The 27,587-nt window shown below is 42.8% G+C and overlaps 1 protein-coding gene across 1 annotated transcript in view; it reads right to left on the bottom strand.

The window, feature by feature from the left end:
* The window catches only part of YWHAE (tyrosine 3-monooxygenase/tryptophan 5-monooxygenase activation protein epsilon), a 50,453-nt gene extending 33,719 nt beyond the window's left edge, over positions 1 to 16,734 (bottom strand). Inside the window, exon 1 of the mRNA XM_029210753.1 lies at positions 16,564 to 16,734. Within this exon, the coding sequence (XP_029066586.1) occupies positions 16,564 to 16,627 (64 nt within the window). The 5' untranslated portion in view covers positions 16,628 to 16,734. The remainder of the gene's footprint in view (positions 1 to 16,563) is intronic.
* Between the last annotated feature and the right edge of the window lie 10,853 nt (positions 16,735 to 27,587).

The raw sequence follows: 27,587 nt of genomic DNA, 5'->3' as shown, positions 1-27,587 counted from the left end.
GAGCCCTGGTCTGGGAAGATCCCACATGCCACAGAGCAACTAAGCCCGAGCGCCACAACTACTGAGACCACACGCCTAGAGCCCGTGCTCCACAACAAGAGAAGCCACTGCAATGAGAAGCCCATGCACCACCAACGAAGAGTAGCCCCCACTCGCCGCAACTACAGAAAACGTGCGCGCAGCAACAAAGACCCAACGCAGCCAAAAATAAATTAAATAAATAAATAAATAAATAAAATTTAAGGGAAAAAAATCAATAAATGAGCATTGGCTTCAACTTTAAATCACCAGCTGCATTAGCACTTAATAAGAGTGTCAGCCTGTTCTTTGAAGCTTTTAAGCCAGGCACTGACTTCTCTCTAGCTATGAAAGTCACAGATGGGATCTTTTTCCAGTAGAAGGCTATGAAACATATGTTTGACAATGGCTCTCAAAGTTCCTCCAGGGTCATTCAGTTACAGTTGCCCACAGTGGTAGTTAGCCTGACAATACACCTTTATTGACTATATGCTGGCCCTCACTCCCCAACTGATGTTTCCTTCCCCAACAAAGTAAATCACTGGCTCCTGAATCTTTGCTTTAGGGTCCACTTCTAAGGAAACTCAAGCTAAGACAAAGTTGCGGTTGAAAAACATAGTCTACAATCCTTGCTACAGGAAGTGTAGTCTACAGACCAGGAACATCAAACATCACCTGGGGGCTTAATGAAAAAGCAGAAATCCCAGGCACCATCACAACCCTCCTGTTATAATCTCTACTTAAAGGCGACCGCTGGGGGTTTCCCTGGTGGGGCAGTGGTTAAGAATCCGCCTGCCAATGCAGGGGATACAGGTTCGAGCCCTGGTATGGGAAGATCCCACATGCTGCGAAGCAACTAAGCCCATGCGCCACAACCACTGATCCTGTGCTCTAGAGCCCGCAAACCACAACTACTGAGCCCACGCGCCACAACTACTGAAGCCCACACGCCTATAGCCCGTGCTCTGCAACAAGAGAAGACACCACAATGAGAAGCCTGCACACCTCAACAAAGAATAGACCCCGTTCGCCGCAACTAGAGAAAAGCCTGCATGCAGCAACGAAGACCCAATGCACCATAAATAAATTTTTTAAAAAACATAATATGAAAATACAGACGCAGATACAGGGAAAAGCGACAGAAATCAATAAACTACGTAAATGAAGGGAAAAAATAGTAAGAGGTCCATACTCAAAGTATGCAGCGCCACTCAAAAACAAGAGTTAATTGATCATGTTTTTTAAAAAACTGGACAAAGAACTATGCAATATTGCCACAGAATTTCCCATATTCTCCAACTCAGGGTCTCTGGCAATTCACTGCTGAAAAAACAGCTGAGACAGCCTCTAAGAAGGGAGCTCTACAAGGTCGTCTAGTCAAATCTAGCTGTATACCCGGAGATATGTATTAAATTTGAGTACTGATCAAATGCCTTAATTTTTAATAAACACCCTCAGTAACTCTTAGTCAGGGGTTTGAGAAACGATCTATTCCCGTGTTTCTCAACCCTGGCTGCACAGTAAAATCCCTTGGGAAGATTTCCTCCTTTAAAGGTAGACTGACATAGGTGAACAAACCAGACATTTTAAATGTTTTTATGTTAGTCTGGTTGAAATGGTCCAATTTTTTTTTAAATAAATTTAATTATTTATTTATGGCTGTGTTGGGTCTTCGTTGCGGCGCACGGGCTCTAGGTACGCAGGGCTTCAGTAGTTGTGGCATGCGGGCTCAGTAGTTGTGGCTCATGGGCTTCGCTGCTCCACAGCATGTGGGATCTTCCCAGACCAGGAATCGAACCCGTGTCTCTTGCATTGGCAGGCAGCTTCTTAACCGCTGCGCCACCAGGGAAGTCTCAATTTTTGTTTTAAAAAACCTTTGTTAGGGCTTCCCTGGTGGCACAGCGGTTAAGAATCCGCCTGCCAATGCAGGGGACACGGGTTCGAGCCCTGGTCCAGGAAGATCCCACATGCCGCAGAGCTCCTAAGCCTGTGCGTCACAACTGCTGAGCCTGCGAGCCACAACTACTGAGCCCACACGCCACAACTACTGAAGCCTACGCGCCTAGAGCCCGTGCTCCGCAACAGGAGAAGCCACTGCAATGAGAAGCCCTCGCACCACAACGAAGAGTAGCCCCCGCTCGCTGCAACTAGAGAAAGCCCACACGCAGCAACAAAGACCCAACACAGCCAAAAATAAATAATAAATAATTTTTTTAAAAAAACTTTTTTATATTCACAATGTTTTGTTGAGGGAAAAAGGCATGTGGCTGAATAACATATATAATGTGATTTCTATGAAAGAATGCAGTACATTACGTGTATGTACTATAAATATGTATCTATCTTTAGGACACTTTTTTTTTTTTACATTAACATCTCTGAAACCCAGATTTCTCTTAGTCAGTGGCATGTCATGATGCGGTTAGCATTTTTCTGTATTAGTATGATGCATATCAATAACATTAGAGTCAACAAAACAAGGTATGTTTGTGAATACACGAATTGGCACTTGAGCGAAGTTCTAAAAGTATATTCAAACTGTCAACAATCGTTACATCCAGCAGGTTGGAGTAGCTGTCAATATTTTACTTGATAGGGCTGTACTTGTTTAACTTTTTTACATTTAATTTTAACTTCTGTAGTTAAAAAAAAGAATCGGGGAAATTGTGGACTTCCCTGGTGGTCCAGTGGTTAAGAATCTGCCTTCCAATACAGGGGATGCAGATTCGATCCCAGTTCAGGGAACTAAGATCTCACATGCCACAGGGCAACTACAGAGCCCGCGGGCGCACCACAACTAGAGAGAAGTCCGCACACTGCAATGAAAGATCCCACATGCCGCAACTAAGACCTGATGCAGCTAAATATAAAATAAGTATTTTTTTTAGAAAAGTGGGGAGAGCTTCCCTGGTGGCACAGTGGTTAGGAATCCACCTGCCAATGCAGGGGACACGGGTTCGAGCCTTGGTCCGGGAAGATCCCACGGAGCAACTAAGCCCGTGTGCCACAGCTACTGAGCCTGTGCTCTAGAGCTCACGAGCTACAACTACTGAGCCCATGTGCCACAACTACTGAAGCCCACGCGCCTAGAGCCCATGCTCTGCAACAAGAGAAGCCACCGCAATGAGAAACCTGCGCACCGCAATGAAGAGTAGCCCCTGCTCACCGCAACCAGAGAAAGCCCACATGCAGCAAGGAAGACCCAATGCAGCCATAAATAAATAAATAAATTACAAACAGTGGTATTTTTCTCCTGCTCAACACTGTTTAATCTCTCTATTCCTTTTTTAAAATATATTTATTTATGGCTGTGCTGGGTCTCATTGCTGCATGCGGGCTTTCTCTAGTTGCAGCGAGCAGGGGCTACTCTTTGTTGTGGTGCACAGGCTTCTTATTGCGGTTGCTTCTCTTATTGTGCAGCACGGGGCCTAGGCGCACAGGCTTCAGTAGATGCAGCACACGAGCTCAGTAGTTGTGGCTCACAGGCTCTAGACCACGGGCTCAGTAGTTGTAGCACAAGGGCTTAGTTGCTCCGTGGCATGTGGGATCTTCCCGGACCAGGGCTCAAACCTGTGTCCCCTGCACTGGCAGGCAGATTCTTAACCACTGTGCCCCCAAGGAAGTCCCATAATCTCTCTATTCCTTGATTAAATAACATGTGAATATCTTCAATGTCCATGTGAAAAAGCCAGCGGGTTTAGGAATAAGCACTAGTTAAGATTTCAAAGCTAGAAAGCAACAAAGAACCTCACAATGCGTAAGGGGAAAGAAGAAAGACAACAGTAATTTAAAATATAAAACAGTAAGAAAAATTCCACATTAATAAGTGGGATTCTACTGGTTACACTTAAGGAACCATATTAATACTACATAATCTAATAAATCCAAACATTTTCTTACAACTGCATTTTACCAACTGTAAAGTATAATACTGAGACCAACTCTCCTCTGGAAAGAACAATGAGGGTAGTAGCCTTGTACATTATCCTGACAACTAGTAAAACAGGATGAAATTCCATTCATGTTATTCGGGAGAAAAAACAGTATTTTATGCAGCACCTTTTCTCCAAAATGATCAAAATATCTGGGGTCCCTATGTTGCACAGTTCCAAGAGAAGTTTATCATGCCAAAGTGACCCTGAAAGTGCTGCATTAAAAGAACTGCAGGGCTTCCCTGGTGGCGCAGTGGTTGAGAGTCCGCCTGCCGATGCAAGGGACACGGGTTCGTGCCCTGGTCCGGGAAGATCCCACATGCCGCGGAGCAGCTGGGCCCATGAGCCATGGCCGCTGAGCCTGCGCGTCCGGAGCCTGTGCTCCGCAACAGGAGAGGCCACAACCGTGAGAGGCCCGTGTACCGCCAAAAAAAAAAGAGAGAATTGCAAATACAGCAAATGCGAATCCATTATTCTGAGAAAAGAAAAAAAAAAAAAAAGAGAACAGACCTACAAAGTGAAAATAGGTCAACTCAAGTAAGGTAAGTAAAAAAGCTAAACCAGCCTCTGAGGGAAAGTATTCGTGCACAGTCCCTCATTAATCCTGGTGCTTCCTTAAAAGCTTGATGCCTTTTGGGGTATATTGAAGCCTCATCTTCCAGACCTTCCAACCACAACTTAACATTACGTTAAATCATATAAAATCATCATTTTTGTAGGTCAAAAATGGCTGAAATTGACAATTTCATATAGTTGAACCTTGTAATTCATTCAACACAAGCAGGAATATATATGAAAACTTGGCAAATGGGAGTTCCTCTATTAAATGAACCAGTAGCTTAGCTGACTGGAGTAAAACCCGAAGTTGCAGACACAATCCACAGCTGAATTTAGATTTCTTTCATAGCCCTCCACTCTGCTGGTCACAAGGCAAAGATTACTTTTTTTAAAGTTTCTGCCTGCAAATTGTATAATACAGCTTTCAGAAGTCTATTATACAGGGACTTCCCTGGTGGTCCAGTGGTTAAGACTCCATGTTCCCAATGCAGGGGGCATCGATCCCCGGTTGGGGAACTAAGATTCCGCATGCCCCACAGCACGACCTAAAAATGATAATAAAAATAATAGTAATAATAATAATAATAACAGTACCAAAAAGTTCATTGCAGCTCTATTTACAATGGCCCGGAGATGGAAGCAACCTAAGTGTCCATCATCAGATGAATGGATAAAGAAGATGTGGCACATATATACAATGGAATATTATTAAGCCATAAAAAGAAACGAAATTGAGCTATTTGTAATGAGGTGGATAGACCTAGAGTCTGTCATACAGAGTGAAGTAAGTCAGAAAGGGAAAGACAAATACCGTATGCTAACACATATATATGGAATTTAAGGGGAAAAAAATGTCATGAAGAACCTAGGGGTAAGACAGGAATAAAGACACAGACCTACTAGAGAATGGACTTGAGGATATGGGGAGGGGGAAGGGTAAGCTGTGACAAAGCGAGAGAGAGGCATGGACATATATACACTACCAAATGTAAGGCAGATAGCTAGTGGGAAGCAGCCGCATAGCACAGGGAGATCAGCTCGGTGCTTTGTGACCACCTAGAGGGGTGGGATAGGGAGGGTGGGAGGGAGACACAACAGCGAAGAGATATGGGAACATATGTATAACTGATTCACTTTGTTACAAAGCAGAAACTAACACACCATTGTAAAGCAATTATACTCCAATAAAAAAATAATAATAATAATAAAAGAAGTCTATTACATAGATGAGAAAAACAGGCCCTGAGACTAAGTTACATGTCTGAAGGGACAGTAATCAGAAATAAAACATGGACATGACAGACCTCCCCTAAATTTAATGATTTCTGGTCCAGTGCTCATTCTCCTATCTCATCTCTCTCTTCAATAAAAAATATACTCAAACCTACATACCCTTCTGCCTTATTCATATATGAAAGAAAACACAAATTAAGCCAAAAGACTGTTCAAAATAACCTTTAAGTTATAAAATTAAAACCTAAAGAACAAGGCTTCCCTGGTGGCGCAGTGGTTAAGAATCCGCGTGCCAATGCGGGAGACACAGGTTCGAGCCCTGGTCCGGGAAGATCCCACATGCCACGGAGCAACTAAGCCCATGCACCACAACTACTGAGCCTGCGTGGTGCAACTACCGAAGCCCACGTGCCTAGAGCCTGTGCTCTGCAACAAGAGAAGACATTGCAATGAGAAGCCCACGCACAACAACGAAGAGTAGCTCCCGCTCGCCGCAACTACAGAAAGCCCGCGCAGCACAGCAGTGAAGACCCAGTGCAGCCAAAAAAATAAAATAAGAATAAATAAATTTATATATATTAAAAAAAAAAAACTAAGAAACAGGGACTTCCCTGGTGGTCCAGTGGTTAAGAATCCACCTTCCAATTGAGGGGGCTCGGCTTCGATCTCTGGTCGGGGAGCTAAGATCCCACATGCCGCAGGGCAACTAAGTCCACAAGCCCCAACTAGTGAGCCCGCGTGTCACAACTACAGAAGCTACACGCCACAACTAGAGAGAAGCCCACATGCCACAACAAAGACCCGACACAGCCAGAAACAAATAAAAAAAAATTTTTCTTTTTTTTTAATGTAAGGAACAGAAATAGAGCTTCAAGTGGTTTGGACTAATGGGAATGAAATAGACTAGCTGAATCTCAGTGATCCCTACTGCTGCCACCTTTCCTAAAGTTCTTAATCCTTATCTGTAAAAGTACCTACTCTGCAGGGTTGTTTTTGAGGATTGAGGGAATGTTAAGCACCTGGAATAGTTTTCAATAAATTGTAGATGGTACTGTTACAGGGTTTTATTACCACAGAGTCAATGAAAATAATTTTTTGAGAAAACTTTTGTTTGTTAATACCACTTAACACTAGTAGTCAATGAAGAAAGAATTTGATATGGGACAGGGACCAGCACCAGGTATAATGCCTTACATTGTACCAAACACCACTGTTGTTATTGACTAATTCAAATTAACTTTTTTTTTTACATCTTTATTGGAGTATAATTGCTTTACAATGGTTAGTTTCTGCTTTATAACAAAGTGAATCAGTTATACATATACATATGTTCCCATATCGCTTCCCTCTTGCGTCTCCCTCCCTCCCACCCTCAAATTAACTCTTAATTACACATACTAACAGAAGAGTAATTCTAAAAGCATTTAGGCATTCACTGCAAAATAAGCTCCTTGAACAGGCCTTTTGTCTGTTTTGTTTACTGGTGAATCCCAACTTGTTTAGAACAGTGCCTGGTACATACTCTGAATACTAAGGCTTTTCAAAACACAATAATCTTGACACTCAAATATGTACCATTTTTCTTCTTCATGCACCAGCCTAAACAGAGGAGCCTCTCACTCTAAAATTAACTCATACCTTCCCTTAAAAAAGAGTAAAACAATTTTTAGCCTTGGGAATTCCCTGGTGGTCCAGTGGTTTGGACTCCACACTTTCACTGCTGAGGGCCCAGGTTCGATCCGTAGTTGGGGAACTAAGATAACACAAGCTGCGCAGCCGGCCAGAAAAAATCTAGCCTTAAAAAAATTTTAGGGCTTCCCTGATGGAGCAGTGGTTAAGAATCCGCCTGCCAATGCAGGAGACATGGGTTCGATCCCTGGTCCGAGAAGATCCCACATGCCGCGGAGCAACTAAGCCCGTGCGCCACAACTACTGAGCCTGCACTCTAGAGCCCACGCGCCACAACTACTGAAGCCCACGCGCCTAGAGCCCGTGCTCCACAACAAGAGAAGCCACCGCAATGAGAAGCCCGCGCCCCCCGACGAAGAGTAGCTCCCGCTCGCCGCAACCAGAGAAGCCCACGCACAGCAACAAAGACCCAACACACCCAAAAATAAATTTATAAAAAAAATATTTTTTAACGTTCCTGATTAGCTTCTGATAGGTAGAAAACAGACATCCTTTTACAACGACTCTACAATTTTGACTCCAGAAAGGTATCTTGCCCACGAGTCTCAATACTGAGAGGAAAAAAAAGATCCCTCTTACTCCATCAGAACTGGAGATTTCTCCTCTTAGAATTTACGAAGATACTCCCTCAGGCATGCAAACATGTTTACCTTGTACTAGAACCAAAAAAAATGTAAAAGATTGGGGAAGTAAATGACCTAAGGTACATATGGGAGTGGAAAAAAAAGAGCTTAAAGTCAATCTCTTTTCATAATTTCTGTAGAATTTGATACTGAAATTAAAAAACCTTAAAATTTTGTTTTGGAGCACATGAGAGGTAAAATGACCAGAAATAACCCATGCACTGATTCAGGAGAAGAGTTATACTTCTTATTCAAATTTAGTAATCTGATTTATTTTCCTAAGTCTTTGAACAGCCAAGAAACTCTCATCAAAATTGCAGCACTTTCATACAAAAAAAAAAAAAAAAATTGCAGCACTTTCATAGTAACGTATTTTAAAGTTGTGGAGGGAAAACTCTACTGTGCACAAAAAAAAATTTGTATTAATGAATACCTTTTGAAAAACTTATAAAAGCAAAATTATAACTGTCCTAAGTGATATTTTATAGTCAAAGGGCATAAAATGTGTCGAAATTCTCATGGTAATCCTATTATAAATTTTTACTAATTTATGATTTAGCCCATTATGCGCAAACAAAATCAATCAATCACATAAACTCTTAAGCAGGACACATTTCTACAACACAAAAGTATTCACCACCACCATTCCAAGGTCCTTAAATCTTCAAATGACTAACCACCAAGGATTACGTAGTATTAATTGGTAGCTTATTTTCATACAAATTTATTTATTTTATTTGTTTTTGGCTGCGTTGGGTCTTCATTGCTGCATGTGGGCTTTCTCTAGTTGTGGCGAGCAGGGGCTACTCTTTGTTGTGGTGCGCGAGCTTCTCATTGCAGTGGCTTCTCTTGTTGTGGAGCACGGGCTCTAGGTGCGCAGGCTTCAGTAGTTGTAGCGCATGGGCTTAGTTGCTCTGCGGCATGTGGGATCTTCCCGGACCAGGGCTCGAACCCATGTCGCCTGCACTGGTAGGTGGATTCTTAACCACTGCACCACCAGGGAAGCTCATAATTGGTAGCTTTCTTTAATCAGAACCCATTCACTGCCCAAGGCTTACACTAAGCCTTTAAAATCACATCTCACGATACTGGTTACACATAATATTTTTTCCTAGTCAGTAACCTGAGACTGCTAACATGCAAATACTTAACACTGATTTACTTTTACGCTTTTGTAATATGGAACCTTTCATCCCAAACCCATAGACAACAGGTGTTATATCTGCTAGGGAGATAAGTATATCCTCCTGAATATTAACCTGGAATTAATATCAAAAGAACTACAGGGACTCCCAATGCAACCAAAAATAAATTAATTAAATAAATTAAAAAAGAAAAAAGGAAGAACTACATACCAGGGACTCCCTGGCGGTCCACTGGTTAGGACTCCGCGCTTCCACTTCAGGGGGCGCAAGTTCCATCCCTGGTCAGGGAACTAAGATCCTGTATGCCACAAGGTGCAGCCAAAAAAATCAAGTACTACATACCTCAACATGGCCAAAGTATAGGTTAAACTGCTTGGGAATAAATTTGGACAACCTTCATCCTCTGGATATGCAATTTTACAGATGAGTTAAGATTAAGGATTTTGTTTTGGGAACTAACCTTTATGCAAATCTAACTTGGACACTAAACCCATGACAGTACACTTGCTAAGAATAACTCAAAAAAGGTACGTCAGGGCTTCCCTGGTGGCGCAGTGGTTAAGAATCTGCCTGCCGATGCGGGGGACGTGGGTTCGTGCCCCGGTCCGGGAGGATCCCGCATGCCACGGAGCGGCTGGGCCCGTGAGCCATGGCCGCTGGGCCCGCGCATCCGGAGCCTGTGCTCAGCAACAGGAGAGGCCACGGCGGTGAGAGGCCCGCGTACCCCCCCCCCCAAAAAAAAACAAAGGTACGTTATCCTCTAATATGAATGTAGATCAACAGCAAAAACATTTACTTCATCTCTGACAATGGGTAAAAGGAAATTTTCACAATTAAGACTACTACCTGATAATTATACTTTGCAGTTTACAAAACCCCACAACTTCATAACCACCCTTGAAATTAGCAAGCAAGGTAGATATCATTAATTCCCATTCTATAGATGAGGAATCCAAATGATTCCAAGGCCTTTGCACTACATTACATCCACCAAAGTATGAAAGTCATTTTTTTAAGTATTCTGACTTCCTAACAAGCAAATTTAACAAGGTAACTATTTATTATAAATTTATTTATTATTTATTTTTGGCTGTGTTGGGTCTTCATTGAGCGCGCCAGCTTTCTCTAGTTGTGGTGAGCGGGGGCTACTCTTCATTGAGGTGCCCAGGTTTCTCATTGCACTGGCTTCTCGTTGCGGAGCACAGGCTCTAGGCGCATGGGCTTCAGTGGTTATGGCACACGGGCTCAGTAGTGGTGGCTCGCAGGCTCTAGAACGCAACGCAGGCTCAGTAGTTGTGGCGCACGGGCTTAGCTGCTCCGCGGCATGTGGGATCTTCCCGGACCAGGGGTCGAACACGTGTCCCCTGCACTGGCAGACGGATTCTTAACCACTGCGCCACCAGGGAAGTCCAAAAGTCATTAATTCTTACTCATAGTAACGTGTCTCCTCCAAATTTTTATATGTGAAGAGAAGGGCTTAACACATTTCATATTGCTTTAGCTAGATAAAATCCTGTCCTGATCACAAATGAAGCCTACCAATGACAGATATGCCCAGCTACTATGATGGATCGATCACTGGAAGAAGGGCAATAAATTCAAGATTAAATTTCAAAAAGATAAACCAGCATCATGATCGTATGTTTTCTAAACTATTCAGGATTCAGTGTTCTAAACATAATGATCATAACAAGACGTGGGTGAGACTTTAAAAATATTATTTGCAAAGTTCTAAACTTAAGACAGACCCTGCTGCTAAGGGTCTGCACCTAAGTTTTTTTCTTTTTTTTTTTTGCAGTACGCAGGCCTCTCACCGCTGTGGTCTCTCCCACCGCGGAGCACAGGCTCAGCAGCCATGGGGCACAGGCCCAGCCGCTCCGCGGCCTGTGGGATCTTCCCGGACCGGGGCACGAACCCGTGTCCCCTGCATCAGCAGGCAGACCCCCAACCACTGCGCCACCAGGGAAGCCCTAAGTCAAGTATTTTTAAACACAGATCTAGCTCAAGGTAAACATACATAAAACATACTTGGCTTTGACACTATCAGTCTGATAGACTAGTTAGTATGCCAGTAAGCTCTGTTTTCAGCAACTACTGTATTCTTGACTTTTCCAGCTCCCATTTGCGGGAAAGGGGAGTGAGAGGAGGAAAGTTTTCACTTTGCCTTTGATCCGTCTTATGTTCTGCCAAATAATAACTTCATTTGAAAGAAGAAAACCAATATTGTGGGGATTCAGATCTAAGATATCTTGGTGGTACAGGGATGGACAAAGCTTAGGAAACTTTCTAAATGAGACAACTAGTAGCAACAAATGGTCTTAAGTAGGACGACCATAGGGCAAATTTGCAGTTTCAGCACAATTATGAATTGGCACCCCTTCACTTCAAGGTATCCTGACTTGAATAAATTATGATGACCCTTCTATTATTATGGCAGTTGTTATTACAACTTAGTAAACTTAAACGAGCTTCTGAAATTGTTCCTAGGACTTGCATGAATATTTAGTTAATGAGCTCAAAGTAATGTTATCTTGGCAAACCAATCTGTCAACTGGGATGTATCTGTATTTAACTGTATCAAACTGTTAACTGACCATTTCAAAAACCGTGAAAACAATTTTGTTTCTGTTCCCCACTACCCCTTAATAGATTCTGCTTAACAGCTAGCTAGGCTACTATCTGGAACATTTGAGAATCATTTGCCAACCTCCCTGCCCCCCAAAATTTTTATGACTATATCATTAATTTAAGGGCTGCATTCATTAAGACTAAGGTGAGGGGCAGAAACGTTTTAGAAGTACTTTACAGAAATGCATGGCATTAAGTTATATCCCAATACAGAAATTGCGATAAAGCAAAAAACCTAAATATAAACACACTTTGAGACTACCTAAAATTCATCACTCTAACTTCATTCACTGTGCCTTGTTTTTGAAAGAAAACAAGAGGTTTCTTTAGAAAAGTATGAAGATATCTTACCTATTTACAATGGATACGAGTCAAGTCATAAATACCAAAACATATTATGTGAAGTAACTGCTAAAAAAAAAAGCATACCCCTCCTCCCACAAGGCACCATCTGATTTAGTTACACATGGGTCTTTTGTGAGTGGCTCAGGAGAAATAAGAGTACCAGTCTAAAGGTCATCAGACAGACAAGTTCTGGCTTTGCCATGTACTTGCCAACTAATCATGTGATACAGGAAAATTAAAAAACAAAACAAAACAAAAAAAAATCACTAAGTCTTCTCAAATTTACTTTCCTGAACCATAAAATGGAATTAACACTACCTACTTCAATATCACATGAAATAAGTAAAAAATTTTCTGAAAGTGGTCTGTGAAATTCTATATAAATATGAAACTATATAACGTAAAGTTTAAAATTTTAACCTTTATCCTATGCCTGTCACTACTGTTTAAATACACTTTACTTAAATATAAGGCTAAAAAATTGCTGGAAAATCAGTCTTACAGCCCTTTAAAAAAAAAATCATGCTTTCAGATCAGCTTCTTAAGTATTTGAAATTCATTTGTAAAATCAGATACATTAATTCACTGTGCTGAAATTTCACTTGCTATATACCAGGTTAAAGTCAAGAAATTTTCTGAATATTTCATATTCCCCTGACCAAGCTATAAAACAATTATGAAAAGCCTGCTTATTTGTATGGACTTTCACTGGGTTTGCTTGTACTTAATGAATCCAAAATTTGCTCAGTTTAGTATCTGTGTTCTTCCCCATACTAGAATTCAAAGGTGAAAAGGGTGCCTAGAAATGTCCACAGTAAGAATTTACCCCATCACCACCTCAAATTGCAATGATTCATGATTTCATTATATTCTATAGTTTTGTAAGCCAACAGAATAGACTGAACTATATATTGTGTATATGCACTAAAATATACACAAAAGAGCATCTACCTTAAACACAAAGACTAAAAGCTACTTGTAGGAGGAATTTTTAAATTGCATTATCCAACTCTGCTTATGTTTAGATAGGAGAAATGTATGCAATAAACTTAACTCCATTAACTGAAATAGCAATTTCAGCATTAAGTGAAATTGCAACAATAAAAATTATTACTGGCCTATAGTCAAAGAACTGATAATTAACCTGTGCTTTTAAACTCATTACTAAAGTCAATTTACTCTTTTCCATTTTTTTTTTTCCTAACAAGATGTATATTAAGGAGGTAATTCAAAACATGCCCCCCACCCCTCACTGACTACCAAAATAAGCCAGAGATGAGGCTCTGGTGTCTTAAAAGGACAGCTCTCAAGTGACACAGAACAGATGCATTCCTGGTGTTCCGTTCACAGACTGAATCAAACTCGACCATCAAAATGTTACCCCTACCTCACGTGGAGCTAATCATCACATGGAGAAGAAAAGTGAGAACAGGCCAAAACCAGCACTACCCCACAACCCAAATGTAGCTTATGGTGACCGCTCTATTCTCAAAAAATGTAGAAAGTACTCATTTTCCCCCCTCTATATTCCCCACTTTCCCATACTAATATGGTTCATATACATGAGAAGTTAAGACTTCAGAAATGCTAAAAGATGATAGGCTTGCTTAATATGGTTATGAAGGATATAAAAACCATCCCTTAGACTACTGTTGTTACATGATAAGATGCTAGATTTGATCTTCAAAGTGAACAGTCCTAGCCCCAAACTTCAATATTTCCCATCTGCAACACCAAACTGTCCTTTTCCTGAACACAGCTTAGCTCGTCCTCCAGTACCATTAAATAATCTGCATCAATTGATTCCAATTCACCAGGACAAAGTTAAATGATGCCACAAAAAAGTTGAAGTACTAGGTTCAACATAACATTCAAGATAAAAGCTAAAGGTACTGCAAGAACAAGGAAAAAAGCCAGTATGTATATCCAACTACACCAAACCAAATCATCAAAAGCACTCTTCACCTTCCCCATACCTGATAAATTGTTTGGCAACTTATAACTATGGGGCCATTTTTTTTGTGACCACAAACAAAACTGAATTATTGCACCCAATAAAGGAGTGGACAAAGGTAGAGGATGATTCCTAATGACTGTCTTCCTCTTCTTCCTTTCCAATGACTCCCTCCCAATTTTGTGCCCAAAAGTCACAAGAGATCCTCTCCACCTGGGAGATCCTATATACCCCCCACCCTTAGATCCTGAAGGACAACCCTAATGTTTAAACAACAGTAAGGATGTGGCTCTATAGTCCTGTGATGAATAACCAATTAAGCCTTTGGTCAAAAATCCTCAACACCCAATTCCAAAAATATGATTTTCACACTAAACTGTCACTTACTTGGAAGCTACAATCACAAGCTTCCAAATCAGTTTTTAAAATAAGTTCTTAAAAAAACCTTCCTCCATGTCCTTTTTGGTGATCAGAGCAGGTTTACTCAAAGCCTAAATCCCTACACAACAAAAAACATTCAAATACAATTTAGAGTTTCTTCACAAGGGCACTGGTAGATTAAGAGGGGAACCTATTTGGGGCAGGAGAGGGGAAGAAGAAAAAAACTTCCATTACAAGCACACCTACATTTGTTTGACTTTTAAATACTGAAATAAAGACAAGTCTGACCTTGAGCTGTATTTCCCCATCTTATTCCCCTCCTCCTCCCAACAGAAATCTTGTTCAATACAAACAGCAATTTAAGGATTTACAAAACGAAATTTAGTGATCTTTCCTAAATTTGAGTTCGAGGTCTTTTCTCCTAATTTTCAAATTCCTGAATCCTAAGGTATGATGACACACTGGGACTAGCCCTGAAGCTATTCACACGACCAAACAGGCATTCAAGGAAAGCAAGGTTCCCACGCAGAATGTTGAAAAATAAATGGTTTAATGAAGCAAAATCTAAAGATCACTGACACTTGATTCCAACCATGTTTCACCCCACAACAGCATTAAAAACACAAAAAGCATACATATGATTTTTTGTTTTGATAATCCTAGTTTAAAGGATGTGGGGGTAATTCAAATACCTAGGTCCAAAATGGGGGAAGGGAGGGACCCAGGCCGGGAGGGGCAATTAAAAAAAGCAGCACTTTGGGACTGAGCAAACAGACACAATGGCCACTTCGATAAAGTTCTGAAAAATGACTATAGCACCTTTAGGGACAAAGGAGCAATGAACAAAGAAGAACTGTTCCAATCTGTACATAAAGCCGTCTATTAAAACTGGAGAAAAGAAAACAGGATCTGCTGGGATCCCTTATGTTCTTAATACAAAAACCGAAGTCTCTGCTGAGTGCTTTGGAATAACTGAATATCCCCAATGAAGTACGAACACGCATTCCAAGCCAGGGGAGTCAACCAAATAGTTACTACACGTTATTTGAAAAAACTTTATTTTTCAACAGGTCCTTCCATTTGTCATAACGCTGCGTATAAACAGGAAAGTCATCATTTTTAAATACCAGTAGACTGAAGCACAGGCATGGAAAAGAGACTAAGAGTCATGATCTCCTTTTTTCCTGTTCAATGTTCTATCCAGCAGAACCCACAACTTATGGAGCCAGAAAATGATTACAGAAACTTCGAGCTCTCTGGGATAAGTCTGAGGACAGGGAACGTGAAAGAGATTTTTCTAGGCCTCCCTAGAAAAAAGCGAGGTTGAACGGAAAGCCTAAAAAACCCCGCTACAAGGTGTGCCGGCCTACGGGAAGGAAATCCGACCGTAGCATCTCAGCTGGCCTCCGCCCAAGGATGAACTGCAGTGATTCCCACTTTCTCCCCCCTTCCCCCACCCTCATCCAAGACGGCCCCCCACCACAAGCCCAGAGAAGCCCTCCGCTTGCAAGGGTTCTCCTTTGTGAGACTCCACAGCCGCCGCCCCACTTTGGGCCTCCGGGGAAAAGCCACCGCCCCCACCCGCCATATTTCCCTAAAAGGCGCCCGCGCTACAGCGCCGAGTCGCCACTCTCCCCCATGTGGCGGGTGTTTCTTCCCTCATCACGCCACCAAATTGTTCACCACGTCCCCAAACCGGCCCAGAAACTCCCCTGGGGATTGCTCGCCCGGAGACAGCACCCGCCATCTCCTCCCCCGCCCCCGCCCCGGGACTCGCCCTCCCCCCCAGCCGCCATTTTACAACCAACTCCTCCACCCTATGGCCTTGGTCTCCTCGGCTCGCGAATGTCTGCAGCTGAGGACTCCGAACAGGTCAAATTCCTGAGCCTGGAGCCTCCTACCGCTCCGGGAGCCCAGAGGCCATTTCCTGCTTCCCGAATCCACGTCCCCGGGCTAGGCTTGGAGACGATGCCGCCATTTTGTCTCCTGCTCCCGGCCTCTGTGGGCGGCGGCAGAGGGTCCGAGAATTCCAGCCCCCCGTTGCCCCGCCAACTCACCGTCGTATCGCTCAGCCTGCTCGGCCAGCTTCGCCTGGTACACCAGATCCTCCCGATCATCCATAGCGGCAGCGGCTCCGGCAGGGTCTGCGCGACGGATGGAAGCGGATAGCGTCTCCAACTCTCAGCCTCTCGCTCCGCGCCCGGGCTGCAAAAATGGCGGCGCCTCAATCCGGGACTTCCGCCTGCGCACGCGGACAACTGCTCAGCTCTATGGCAACCGCTCCCTGGCAACTGGCGCGGGGGGCGGGTCCGCGAGCTAAGTGCCCGAAGAGGCTGGAACCAGCTAGACGCCCCTCCTCCGTGGGCTCAGCGGCTGCTCTAGGCGGGAACTGCGACTGCGGGGAAGGAGACGCCACGAGGGAGCGAGGGAGGCCAGGTGAGGCCAGTTTGGACTGCTCCAGGAGAGAGTGAGCAGGAGAGCCTGGACTGCGGGCTGAGAAACGAGAGGCTGTAACGGTTTTTGAAATCGCAAGCTTTCCTCTCCGAAACCAACTTCTCTCCCATTGCCCCTGTTTTCTCAGCCAAGCCCAGTCCTGGCCCTTATTCAGACTCGTTTAACTCCGGGGTAAAGAGTTGGGCCCTGCTGTAGTTGATAGGGGAAGGAGGGCTGCAGATTTCACACCTGACCTTCGCACTTTGCAATCTTTTCCTGTTCCTCTCCCTCAGCCGCCTTTTTCCCTTTAGGCCCACCATGGGTAGGAACAGGGAAGTTCTTAGAGGAGCCTGGTCTGGAGTGCAAGGTGCAGAAGAGTAGGTCCAAGATCAGACTGAGATCCAGGAGGCAAGAATGGGAAAGGACCTGGTCTGTTTTGCTTCCCAATGGATTCGCAGCACCTTGTACTCAGTACAGTATGTGTTGCAAGACTAAGGCTTAGGTAATTAGAGCATATGCCGTGTGGTAAAGTCTGCAATAAATGTGGAATAAAAAGCTTGGAACAAAATTATGAGGAGCCCTGGATGGCAAGCTGAGAAGTGTGCACCTTATTCAGTGGGCGCAAGGAAGCTATTGTTTGATGATTTTGCGAGGAGGATGACACCGTCATAGTTATTCTTTAAAAAGATTATAAATATTGTATAGCAGTAATTAAAGAGCAGCATGAATTATCAGGTTATTACAATAATACAGGCAAAAGGTAATAGAATAGCAGTGAAAATGTGAAAGAAAGGATAAATAGGAATAGTACTACAGAGGGAAACCACAACAGTTTCCAGCTAATCAGATTTGAAGACCTTGTGAAGGGAAAAAAATTAAAATTGACCTTCAGTCTTCCCACCCTGAGTCACTGGGATAATGAGTGGCAGTACCATTAACAACAAAAAAAGGAATGCTAGGAAAATTTGCTGACGGAATGCAGAGAAAAACGTGAGTTCCTTTTATCACATGTTGGTTCTAAGGTTCTCACATATCACTAAAGTAGAAATAACAGGCATGGAATTGGAAAAGGGGACTGGCATTCCAAGCTGGAGGGAGGCTGCAATGGAAGCAGCTAGAGAATGTGTGGAGGTAGGAGGACAAACAAAACCTTGGAGAATACTTACCTTCAAGTGATAGGAGAAAGCAGAAGAGCCAGCAAAGTTTGGCTCCTTAAGCCCCTTCACACTTTTAATACACCTTATCAAATGTCAATGATGAATGACTAAGAATCAAAAGACCTGGGTTCTAGCTCTAATTCTATAACTAAACAAATGTGTGACCTTCAGAAAGTCATTTCACCTCTGAGCTTCATGTTCATCTGTAAAGTTAACTGGAGACCATATGTTAGGCCACAAAACAAATCTTAATACTAAAAGACTGAAATCAGGGCTTCCCTGGTGGCGCAGTGGTTGAGAGTCCGCCTGCTGGTGCAGGGGGCACGGGTTCGTGCCCCGGTCCAGGAGGATCCCACGTGCTGTGGAGCGGCTGGGCCCGTGAGCCATGGCCGCTGAGCCTGCGTGTCCGGAGCCTGTGCTCTGTGACGGGAGAGGCCATGGCAGTGACGGGCCCGCGTACCGCAAAAAAAAAGACTGAACTCATACAAAGTGTCTTTTCTTGTCACAAAGGAATGAAGTTGGAAATCAATAAGAGAAGGAAAACTAGGAAAATCTGCAGATATGTGGAAATTAAATAACACTGTTAACTAACTGATGGGTCAAAGAAGAAAATACAAGGGAAATTAGAAAATACCTTGAAATGAATAAAAATTAAAATACACTATACCAAAAATTATGAGATGCAGCAAAAATCCTGCTAAGGGAAATTTATAGCTGTAAACGTCTACATTAAAAAGAAGGGGACTTCCCTGGCGGCGCAGTGGTTAGGAACCCACCTGCCAACACAGGGGACATGGGTTCAATCTCTGGTCCAGGAAAATCCCACATGCCGCAGAGCAACTAAGCCTGTGCGCTGCAACTACTGAGCCTGCACTCTAGAGCCCACAAGCCACAACTACTGAGCCCGCGTGCCGCAACTACTGAGCCCACATGCTGCAACTACTGAAGCCCATGCACCTAGAGCCCCTGCTCCGCAACAAGAGAAGCCACAGCAACAAAAAGACCACGCACCACAACGAAGAGTAGCCCCCGCTCGCCACAACTAGAGGAAGCCCACGCACAGCAATGAAGACCCAACGCAAAAAAACAAACAAAAAAATGTTAAAAAAATTTTTTAAAAAGCAGAAGGATCTTGCAGGTTGGGTCAGCCTGAGTCTTTGGTCCTACTCCTATATGCTTCAAAGCTTTATTAAAAATATTTGGATCCCTGTGAAGCCCTACTATACACAAGTTTACCAAGAGGTTTGGGTAGGAATGGAGTTGGTGGGCTTCGTTTATAAAATCAGGAGTACTGGGCTTCCCTGGTGGCGCAGTGGTTGAGAGTCCGCCTGCCGATGCAGGGGACACGGGTTCGTGCCCCGGTTCGGGAAGATCCCACATGCCGCGGAGCGGTTGGGCCTGTGAGCCATGGCCGCTGAGCCTGCGCGTCCGGAGCCTGTGCTCCGCAACGGGAGAGGCCACAACAGTGAGAGGCCCGTGTACTGCAAAAAAAAAAACAAAAAACAAACAAACAAACAAAATCAGGAGTACTGATAAAAGAAGTAAAGCTTTGAAATCTGACTGCTCATGATGACCGTGAGCAGTCCTGCGCCTGCTCATGGTCATCATTAACCAGCTTTAGTTGGAGGGAACGTCAGTCTGGCTGTAGATTTCAGCAAGCTGTCTCAGATGGGAACCTGCCACTGACCTGCTGGCATGAATAAAAGTACCTGGTGAGATCCACACTGCCTACATGGGTGTTCCTCCCTCAGCCCCCATGCCCATCGTGCTCTGCGTAGATCTTTGTGATGCAGCAGGTACAGTCAGAGTCTCACTGAGCAGTCTCATCCTTAGGAAACCTGAGGGAGTGAGGAGTAAATATCTCAATTAGCGCGTAGGAGTTGGGGATCAGATCTAAGCACTCACACTTCCGGTGTTCAATAAATACTTGTTAAAGCGGTGTGGGGGGGGATAAATTGGGAATTTCGGTTTGGAATTAACAGATACACACTACTATATATAAAATAGATAAACAATGGGATTTCCCTGGCAGTCCAGTGGTTAGGACTCATTACTTTCATTGCCGAGGGCCCGGTTCAATCCCTGGTCAGGGAACTAAGATCCCAGAAGCCGCGTGGCGCAGCCAAAAAAAAACCAACAGATAAACAACAAGGACCTACTATATAGCACAAGGAACTATATTTAATACCTTGTAATAACCTGTAATGGAAAAGAATCTGAATACATATATATATATATATACACATACACGTAACTGATTCACTTTGCTGTACATCTGAAATATTGTATATCAACTATACTTCAATTAAAACATATATGTGTTAAACAGATTTTAAAAAAGAAGGCTCTGACATTGATAACCTAACTGTACAACTTAAGGAACTACAAGAAGTACAACATAAGGAAATAAATAAAAAATATTAAAGTGGAGATAAGTAAAATAGAAAACAGAAAAAAAAGAAAATCAACAAACTGAGTTGGTTCTTTGAAAAGATTAACAAAACTGAAAAACCTGTAGTTAGATTGACTATGAAAAAAAGAAGACTCAAATTATTAAAATTAGAAATGAAAGTGAGGACGTTATCACCAACCTTACCGAAATAAGGAGTGTTAAGTTTTATAAATTGGATAACAAATGAAATGAACAAATTCCTAGAAACACACTGATATCATGATACAATAAGAAATATATATTTGGTCTTTGTCCTTGGTTCTTAACAGAGAGCTCCTAAAACTCTTGTACGGGCATACTTCGTCTTGTTGCACTTCACTTTATTGCACTTTGCAGATACTGTGGTTTTGTTTGTTTATTAATTAATTTTTGCTGTGTTGGGTCTTCGCTTCTGTGCGAGGGCTTTCTCTAGTTGTGGCAAGCGGGGGCCACTCCTCATCGCGGTGCGCGGGTCTCTCACTGTCGTGGCCTCTCTCGTTGCGGAGCACAGGCTCCAGACGAGCAGGCTCAGCAGTTGTGGCTCACGGGCCTAGTTGCTCCATGGCATGTGGGATCTTCCCAGACCACGGCTCGAACCCATGTCCCCTGCACCAGCAGGCAGACTCTCAACCACTGCGCCACCAGGGAAGCCCGATACTGTGGGGTTTTTTTACAAATTAAAGGTTTGTGGCAACCCTGCATCAAGCAAGTCTACTGGTACCATTTTCCAGCAGCACTTTTTTTTCCCCCTAATTTGAATGTATAATTGGTTGTATTAACTCCAGGTAGTGTCAAAAATGAATTAAATTATAGAACACCCAGTTGGTATCCACAGAGAATTGGAAAACTGCTTGATGTGGAAAACACACACACTTGGTATCAGAAATGTTGTGTGTAGAAACAGATTATTATACACACAAACTACCAAAACTGACTCGAGAAGAAACAGAAAATCTGAACTGATGTATAACAAATAAGGAGATTGAATCAGTAATCAAAAACTTCCCAACAGGGCTTCCCTGGTGGCACAGTGGTTGAGAGTCTGCCTGCCGATGCAGGGGACACAGGTTCGTGCCCCGGTCCGGGAAGATTCCACATGCCGCGGAGCGGCTGGGCCTGTGAGCCATGGCCGCTGAGCCTGCGCGTCCGGAGCCTGTGCTCTGCAACGCGAGAGGCCACAAGAGTGAGAGGCCCGCGTACCGCAAAAAAAAAAAACAAAAAAACCAAAAACTTCCCAACAGCACAACAATGTGAATGTATGTACTTATGCCACTAAACCGTACACTAAAAAATTATTAAAAGAGTAAATTTTATGTTATGCATGCTTTACCACAATCAAAGAAAAAAAAATCTTCCAACAAAGAAAATCCCAGGACTAGATGGCTTCACTGGTGAATGTGTCTACAAAACACGATAAACAATTAACACTAATCCTTCTTAAACTCTTCCAAAAAAATAGAAAACTTTCTACTTCATTTAGTTAGACCAGCATTACCTGGCCTCTAATACCAAAGCCAGACAAAAACACTACAAGAAAAGAAAACTACAAGCCAATATCCTTAATGAATACGGATGCAAAAATCTTCAACAAAATAATAGCAAACTAAATTCAGCAGCATATTAAAATTAAAAGACCAAGTAGGATTTTTTTTTTTTTTTTTGCAGTACGCAGGCCTCTCACTGCTGCGGCTTCTCCCGTTGCGGAGCACAGGCTCCGGATGCAGGCTCAGTGGCCACGGCTCACGGGCCCAGCCGCTCCACTGCACGTGGGATCTTCCCGGACCGGGGCACGAACACGTGTCGCCTGCATCGGCAGGCAGACTCTCAACCACTGCGCCACCAGGGAAGCCCCCAAGTAGGATTTAACCAAGGAATGGAAGGCTGTTTCAAGAAATTCAATCCATGTAATTGATACCCTACATTAACAGAATGAAGGGGAACAAAAAAAATCATCAGCTCAATTGATGCAAAAAAAAATCATTTGATGAAATCCAACATCCTTTCATGATAAAAATGATAAGATAGGAATAGAAGGGAACTTCCTCAGCATAATGAAGGCCATATTTGAAACTCACAGCTAACATCATACTCAATGGTGAAAGACCAAAAGCTTCACCCTAAGATCATAAACAAGATAAGATGCGCCCTTTTGCCACTTCTATTCAAGCATAGTTCTAGAAATTCTAGCCAGAGCAATTGGGGAATAAAAAGAAATAGAAGGCATCCAAATTGTAAAGGAAGAAGCAAAATTATCTCTGTTCACAGACATGACCTTGTATGTAGAAAACTCTAAAGGTTCTACAAAAAAAAAAAAAAATGGTAAGAAAATAAACAAATTCAGCAAAGTTGGAGGATACAAAAAGCAACACACAAGTCGGTTGTATTTTTATACAGTCGCAAATGAACAATACAAAGAGGAAATTAAGAAAAACAATTCTATTCATAACAGTATCAAAAATAATAAAATAGGAATAAACTGATCAAGAACGTGAAAGATGTCCTGGAAAAACTACAAAACACTGCTGAAAGAAATTAAAGGAAACCTAAATGAATGGAAAGACACTCTGTGTTCTCCGATCAGAAGATTCAGTATTGTTAGTATAACATTATTACACAAAGTGATCTACAGATTCAATGCAATCTCTATCAAAATCCCAATGGCATTTTTTGCAGAAATGAAGTGAAACAGCTGAATTTGCTGACCTCTAGAAATCCCTCCCAGACACATCACAGCAAAGGTGATGGGCTCTGCTCTTGGAGTCCCTGGGTTCAGTGGCTCCTTATCACCTGTGCAGTGGAAGCCTATTACTCAACTTATTTACACCTCAGTTTTCTCACCTATAAAATGAGAATAGAATTTTCCTTGTAAGCGGGAGATTGAAAGAAAAGAACCTGATACTCAATGAACGTTAGCTATGTTTATTAATGTTTGTATGGTTCACGCTTGAGCAAGAACCAGGAGAAGTTAGTGTCAAAATACAAGTGAGAAGCATTCAAAAATAAGGGGATGGTCGAATTAAATTCTCCAGAGACATCAAGATTAGCACTGAGGAAAAGCCACTGGTTATAGCAATTAGGTCATTAGTGACCTTCATTCAAGATCAATTTCAAAAGGGTGTTGGAAGCCAGACTGCATTTGGTTGAAGCACAAAGAAGGCGAGAACGTGGAATTGGTTAAGTGTAGGGTTCTCTTGAGAAGAGTAGCAGTGAAAAGGTAGAAGGTGATCATTTAATAGGGGTGATCCCCCAATAGGGGTAGCCAAATCATAGAGTTGGTCCACATGTTCGCAAAACCCACCCCACCTTACAAAGCTGGCCCTGCTGCCATATTGACCACAGGATATGCAGAGATTAGGAGTAACATCTTTTTAACCACTGGGTCTTCTCTCCTGAATAGTCTCCCAAGACTGGCTAAAGTCTATCTGAAGGTGCCTTTTCAGAAACTGCTGAAAAGGCAGAAATCTGAAAACCTTAGGTTGATCCTCTGACTGTACTGCCTGTTCTCTCAACCAACAGAACTAAAAGGGACAGAAATTGTGGACAGGGCAACAAAAATATAAAGAGAAATATTTATGATATAGCATCTGGGATTATAAACTGATAAAAAAAAATCATGGTGCTGAACTGAGGGGTGGCTCCCGCAGTATGGTACTGCACTTCTCATGCTGCTGGGTGGATATGTCACCAACATCACCAGGTCAATAGATCACACCCCTAAATAGGAGTCTTCCAACTTTATTGAAGAATCTCCTTTAATAGAAATAACTCATTTGACCTGTCTTGAGGAAATAGTCGCCGACACATGGCAGTGTACTAACCACTGCAAGAAGGAAATAAGATGTTAAAAAATATGATTACTCATTGCCTACAGGATCTTGCAGTTTAGGGCTTATTTTTTTTAAAAGGTTATTGTGTCTTTGGACTTCTCTGTTGCCGCAGTGGTTAAGAATCCTCCTGCCAATGCAGGGGACATGGTTTTGAGCCCTGCTCCAGGAAAATGCCACATGTCACAGAGCAACTAAACCTGTGCGCCACAACTACTGAGCCTGTGCTCTAGAGCCTGCGAGCCACAAGTACTGAAGCACGTGAGCTCTAGGGCCCGCATGCTGCAAGTACTGAGCCTGCGTGCTGCAACTGCTGAAGCCCACGTGCCTAGAGCCTGTGCTCCGCAACAAGAGAAGCCACCACGATGAGAAGCCCGCGCACCACAACGAAAAGAGTAGCCCCGGCTCACCGCAACTAGAGAAAAAGCCCGCGCCCAGCAATGAAGACCCAACGCAGCCTAAACTAACTAAATAAATAATAAATTTATTTTTAAAAAAGTAACAATCGACTACTTGAATAAACAGTAAGTCCAATAAATAACATATGCATAGGATATAACCTGGTAATTCATATATGAGGAAATTCAAGGAGTAAACAAATGGAAATAGATTCATTTTCACTGGTAATAAAAATATACAAAAAAAGTGGCTGAGATATACTTTTTTAAATTTTTAGGGACTTCGCTGGTGGCGTAGTGGATGGAACTCCACGCTCCCAAAGCAGGGGGCCTGGGTTCAATCCCTGGTTGGGGAACTAGATTCCACATGCATGCCGCAACTAAGAGTTCGCGTGCCACAACGAAGGAGCCCACGAGCCGCAATGAAGACCTGGCGCACCCAACTAAATTTTTTTTTAATGTTTTCTTTTTAAAAATTAAAATAAAAAATTTAATTGTGGTAAAATACAGATAACAGTTATCTTAACCAATTCTAAGTATAGAGTTCAGTAGTGTTAAGTACGTTCACATTGTTATAGGAGGCATACTTATAAGCATACTAAATTATCTTTTATTTTTTTATTTTTGGCTGCATTGGGTCTTCGTTGTTGCATGCGGGCTTTCTCTAGTTGCGTCAAGTTGGGGGCGGCTACTCTTCGTTGCAGTGCGCAGGCTTCTCATTGCAGTGGCTTCTCTTGTTGCAGAGCACGGGCTCTAGGCACACGGGCTTCAGTAGTTGTGGCACGCAGGCCCAGCAGTTGTGGCTCTCGGTCTCTTGAGTGCAGGCTCAGTAGTTGTGGTGCACGGGCTTAGTTGCTCCGTGGCATGTGTGATCTTCCCGGACCGGAGATCGAACCCGTGACCGCTGCCTTGGCAGGCGGATTCTTAACCACTGCACCACCAGGGAAGTCCACTAACTTATCTTTTAAAAGTTTAATGGTGGGGCTTCCCTGGTGGCGCAGTGGTTCAAAGTCCGCCTGCCGATGTAGGGGACACGGGTTCGTGCCCCGGTCCGGGAAGATCCCACATGCCGCAGAGCGGCTGGGCCCAGGGAGCCATGGCCGCTGAGCCTGCGCGTCCGGAGCCTGTGCTCCGCAACGGGAGAGGCCACAACAGTGAGAGGCCCGCGTACCGCAAAAAAAAAAAAAAAAAAAAATTTAATGGTGGTCCACACTTTCTAGGTTATTCTGTTATCAGTGTTGACAATTGGTAAACGTCCTTTGGAGAGCAATATAATCATGGTGGTAACAGCCACGACCCAGTAGTCCTACTCCTGGGAATTTGTGCTAAAAATAATTCAGTTGAACCAAAAGGCTATATTCATAAAGATATTTGTAATACTTTCCTATAACTACTACAGCAAATTACAAGTTTTGTGGTTTACACACAAATATTTTATGTTTCTGGTGGATAAGAAAATCAAGGTGTCAGCAGGACTGTGTTCTTTCTGGAGGCTCTATAAGGGTTTCCATTTCCTTGCCATTTCCAACTTAGTCTGCCTGTGTTCCATGACTGACTGCCCCTTCCTCCATCTTCAATGTGCCTCATTGCAACCTCTGGTTCCACTGTCACATCTTCTTTTTCTCACGGACTCCTCTTGTATCCCTCTTATAAAGCCACTTGTGATTACATTGGGCCCACCAAGATAATCCAGGGTAATTTCCCCAGGTCAAGATCTTCAACTTAATCACAACTGCAAAACCCTCTTTGTCATGTAAGGTAACAAGTTCCAGGAATCAGGATGTAGACCTCTTTGGGGGACTATTATTTTGTCTCCCACAGTATCACTAACAGATTTTGTCAGTATAATCACAATAACATTATTATACCCCAGAAGATTCACATTTCTTAACATCATCTAATATCCAACCTGTGTTCACTTTCCCATGTTTGTCTGGTGTTTTTTTCCAGTTGGTTTACCTGAGTCAGGATACAAACTAAATTCACAGAGAGCGTCAGTTGATAGGTCTGTGAAGTCTCATTATCCATAACAGATATCCCTTCCTGTCCTTTTTCATGTCACTGATTTCAGAAGAAACTGGGCCATTTGTTTTACAGAATATCTCCCATCCTGGATTTGTTTCTTCAGCTTCTTATGGTGTTATTTAACTTGTTCCCCTATTCCTCACATTTCCTGTAAACTAATAGCTGGATTAGAGTCAGGGTCAATTTTGGGGGGTTTGAATGCCTCAGAGGTGATGCTTGCTGTGAGCTTCCTGTTGTATCACAACAGAGACAATGTCCTGTTCGCTTTTAGTGACGTTAACACTGAAGAGACAATGTTTTTAAAATGGTTTTATTGAGATATAATTTACATACCATACAATCCACCCATTTTAAGCATACCATTCAATATACCATTAGTACATTTACAGAACTGTACAACTACGGCCACAATCTAATTTTAGAACACTTCCATCACCTTAAAATGAAACTGTGAGCACATTTACAGTCAATCCCCATTCCTACTCTCAGCCCCAGGCAACCATTAATCTATTTTCTCTATATATAGATTTGCCTTTTATAGAAACAAATCACATTTGGGGTGCTTCAATGTTCTGATCTGTTAACTTTCAGTTGGTTTCTGAATTCGATTCAGACATATTAACCTAAGTCTTTCTTTTTTTCTTGCTCCTGGTTCTCTCAATCCCTCGTTCATTTATCTTGATCCACTTATAAGAACAGTGTTTTGTGCTTACTTTTCTTGCTTTGTGCATTTTGTGCCATCTCATGTTCCTCAGAAACCATTTCTCTGCTACCTGAGGTTGAGTATCGGGGCCCTGCTAGCCCACAGGGCAC

The sequence above is a fragment of the Monodon monoceros genome, unplaced genomic scaffold, assembly GCF_005190385.1.
Source record: "Monodon monoceros isolate NGI ecotype Baffin Bay Population unplaced genomic scaffold, NGI_Narwhal_1 Super_Scaffold_9, whole genome shotgun sequence".
Lineage (NCBI taxonomy): Eukaryota > Metazoa > Chordata > Mammalia > Artiodactyla > Monodontidae > Monodon > Monodon monoceros.
The sequence above is the reverse complement of the archived record's forward strand: the minus strand, read 5'-3'. Positions and strand labels throughout refer to the sequence as shown.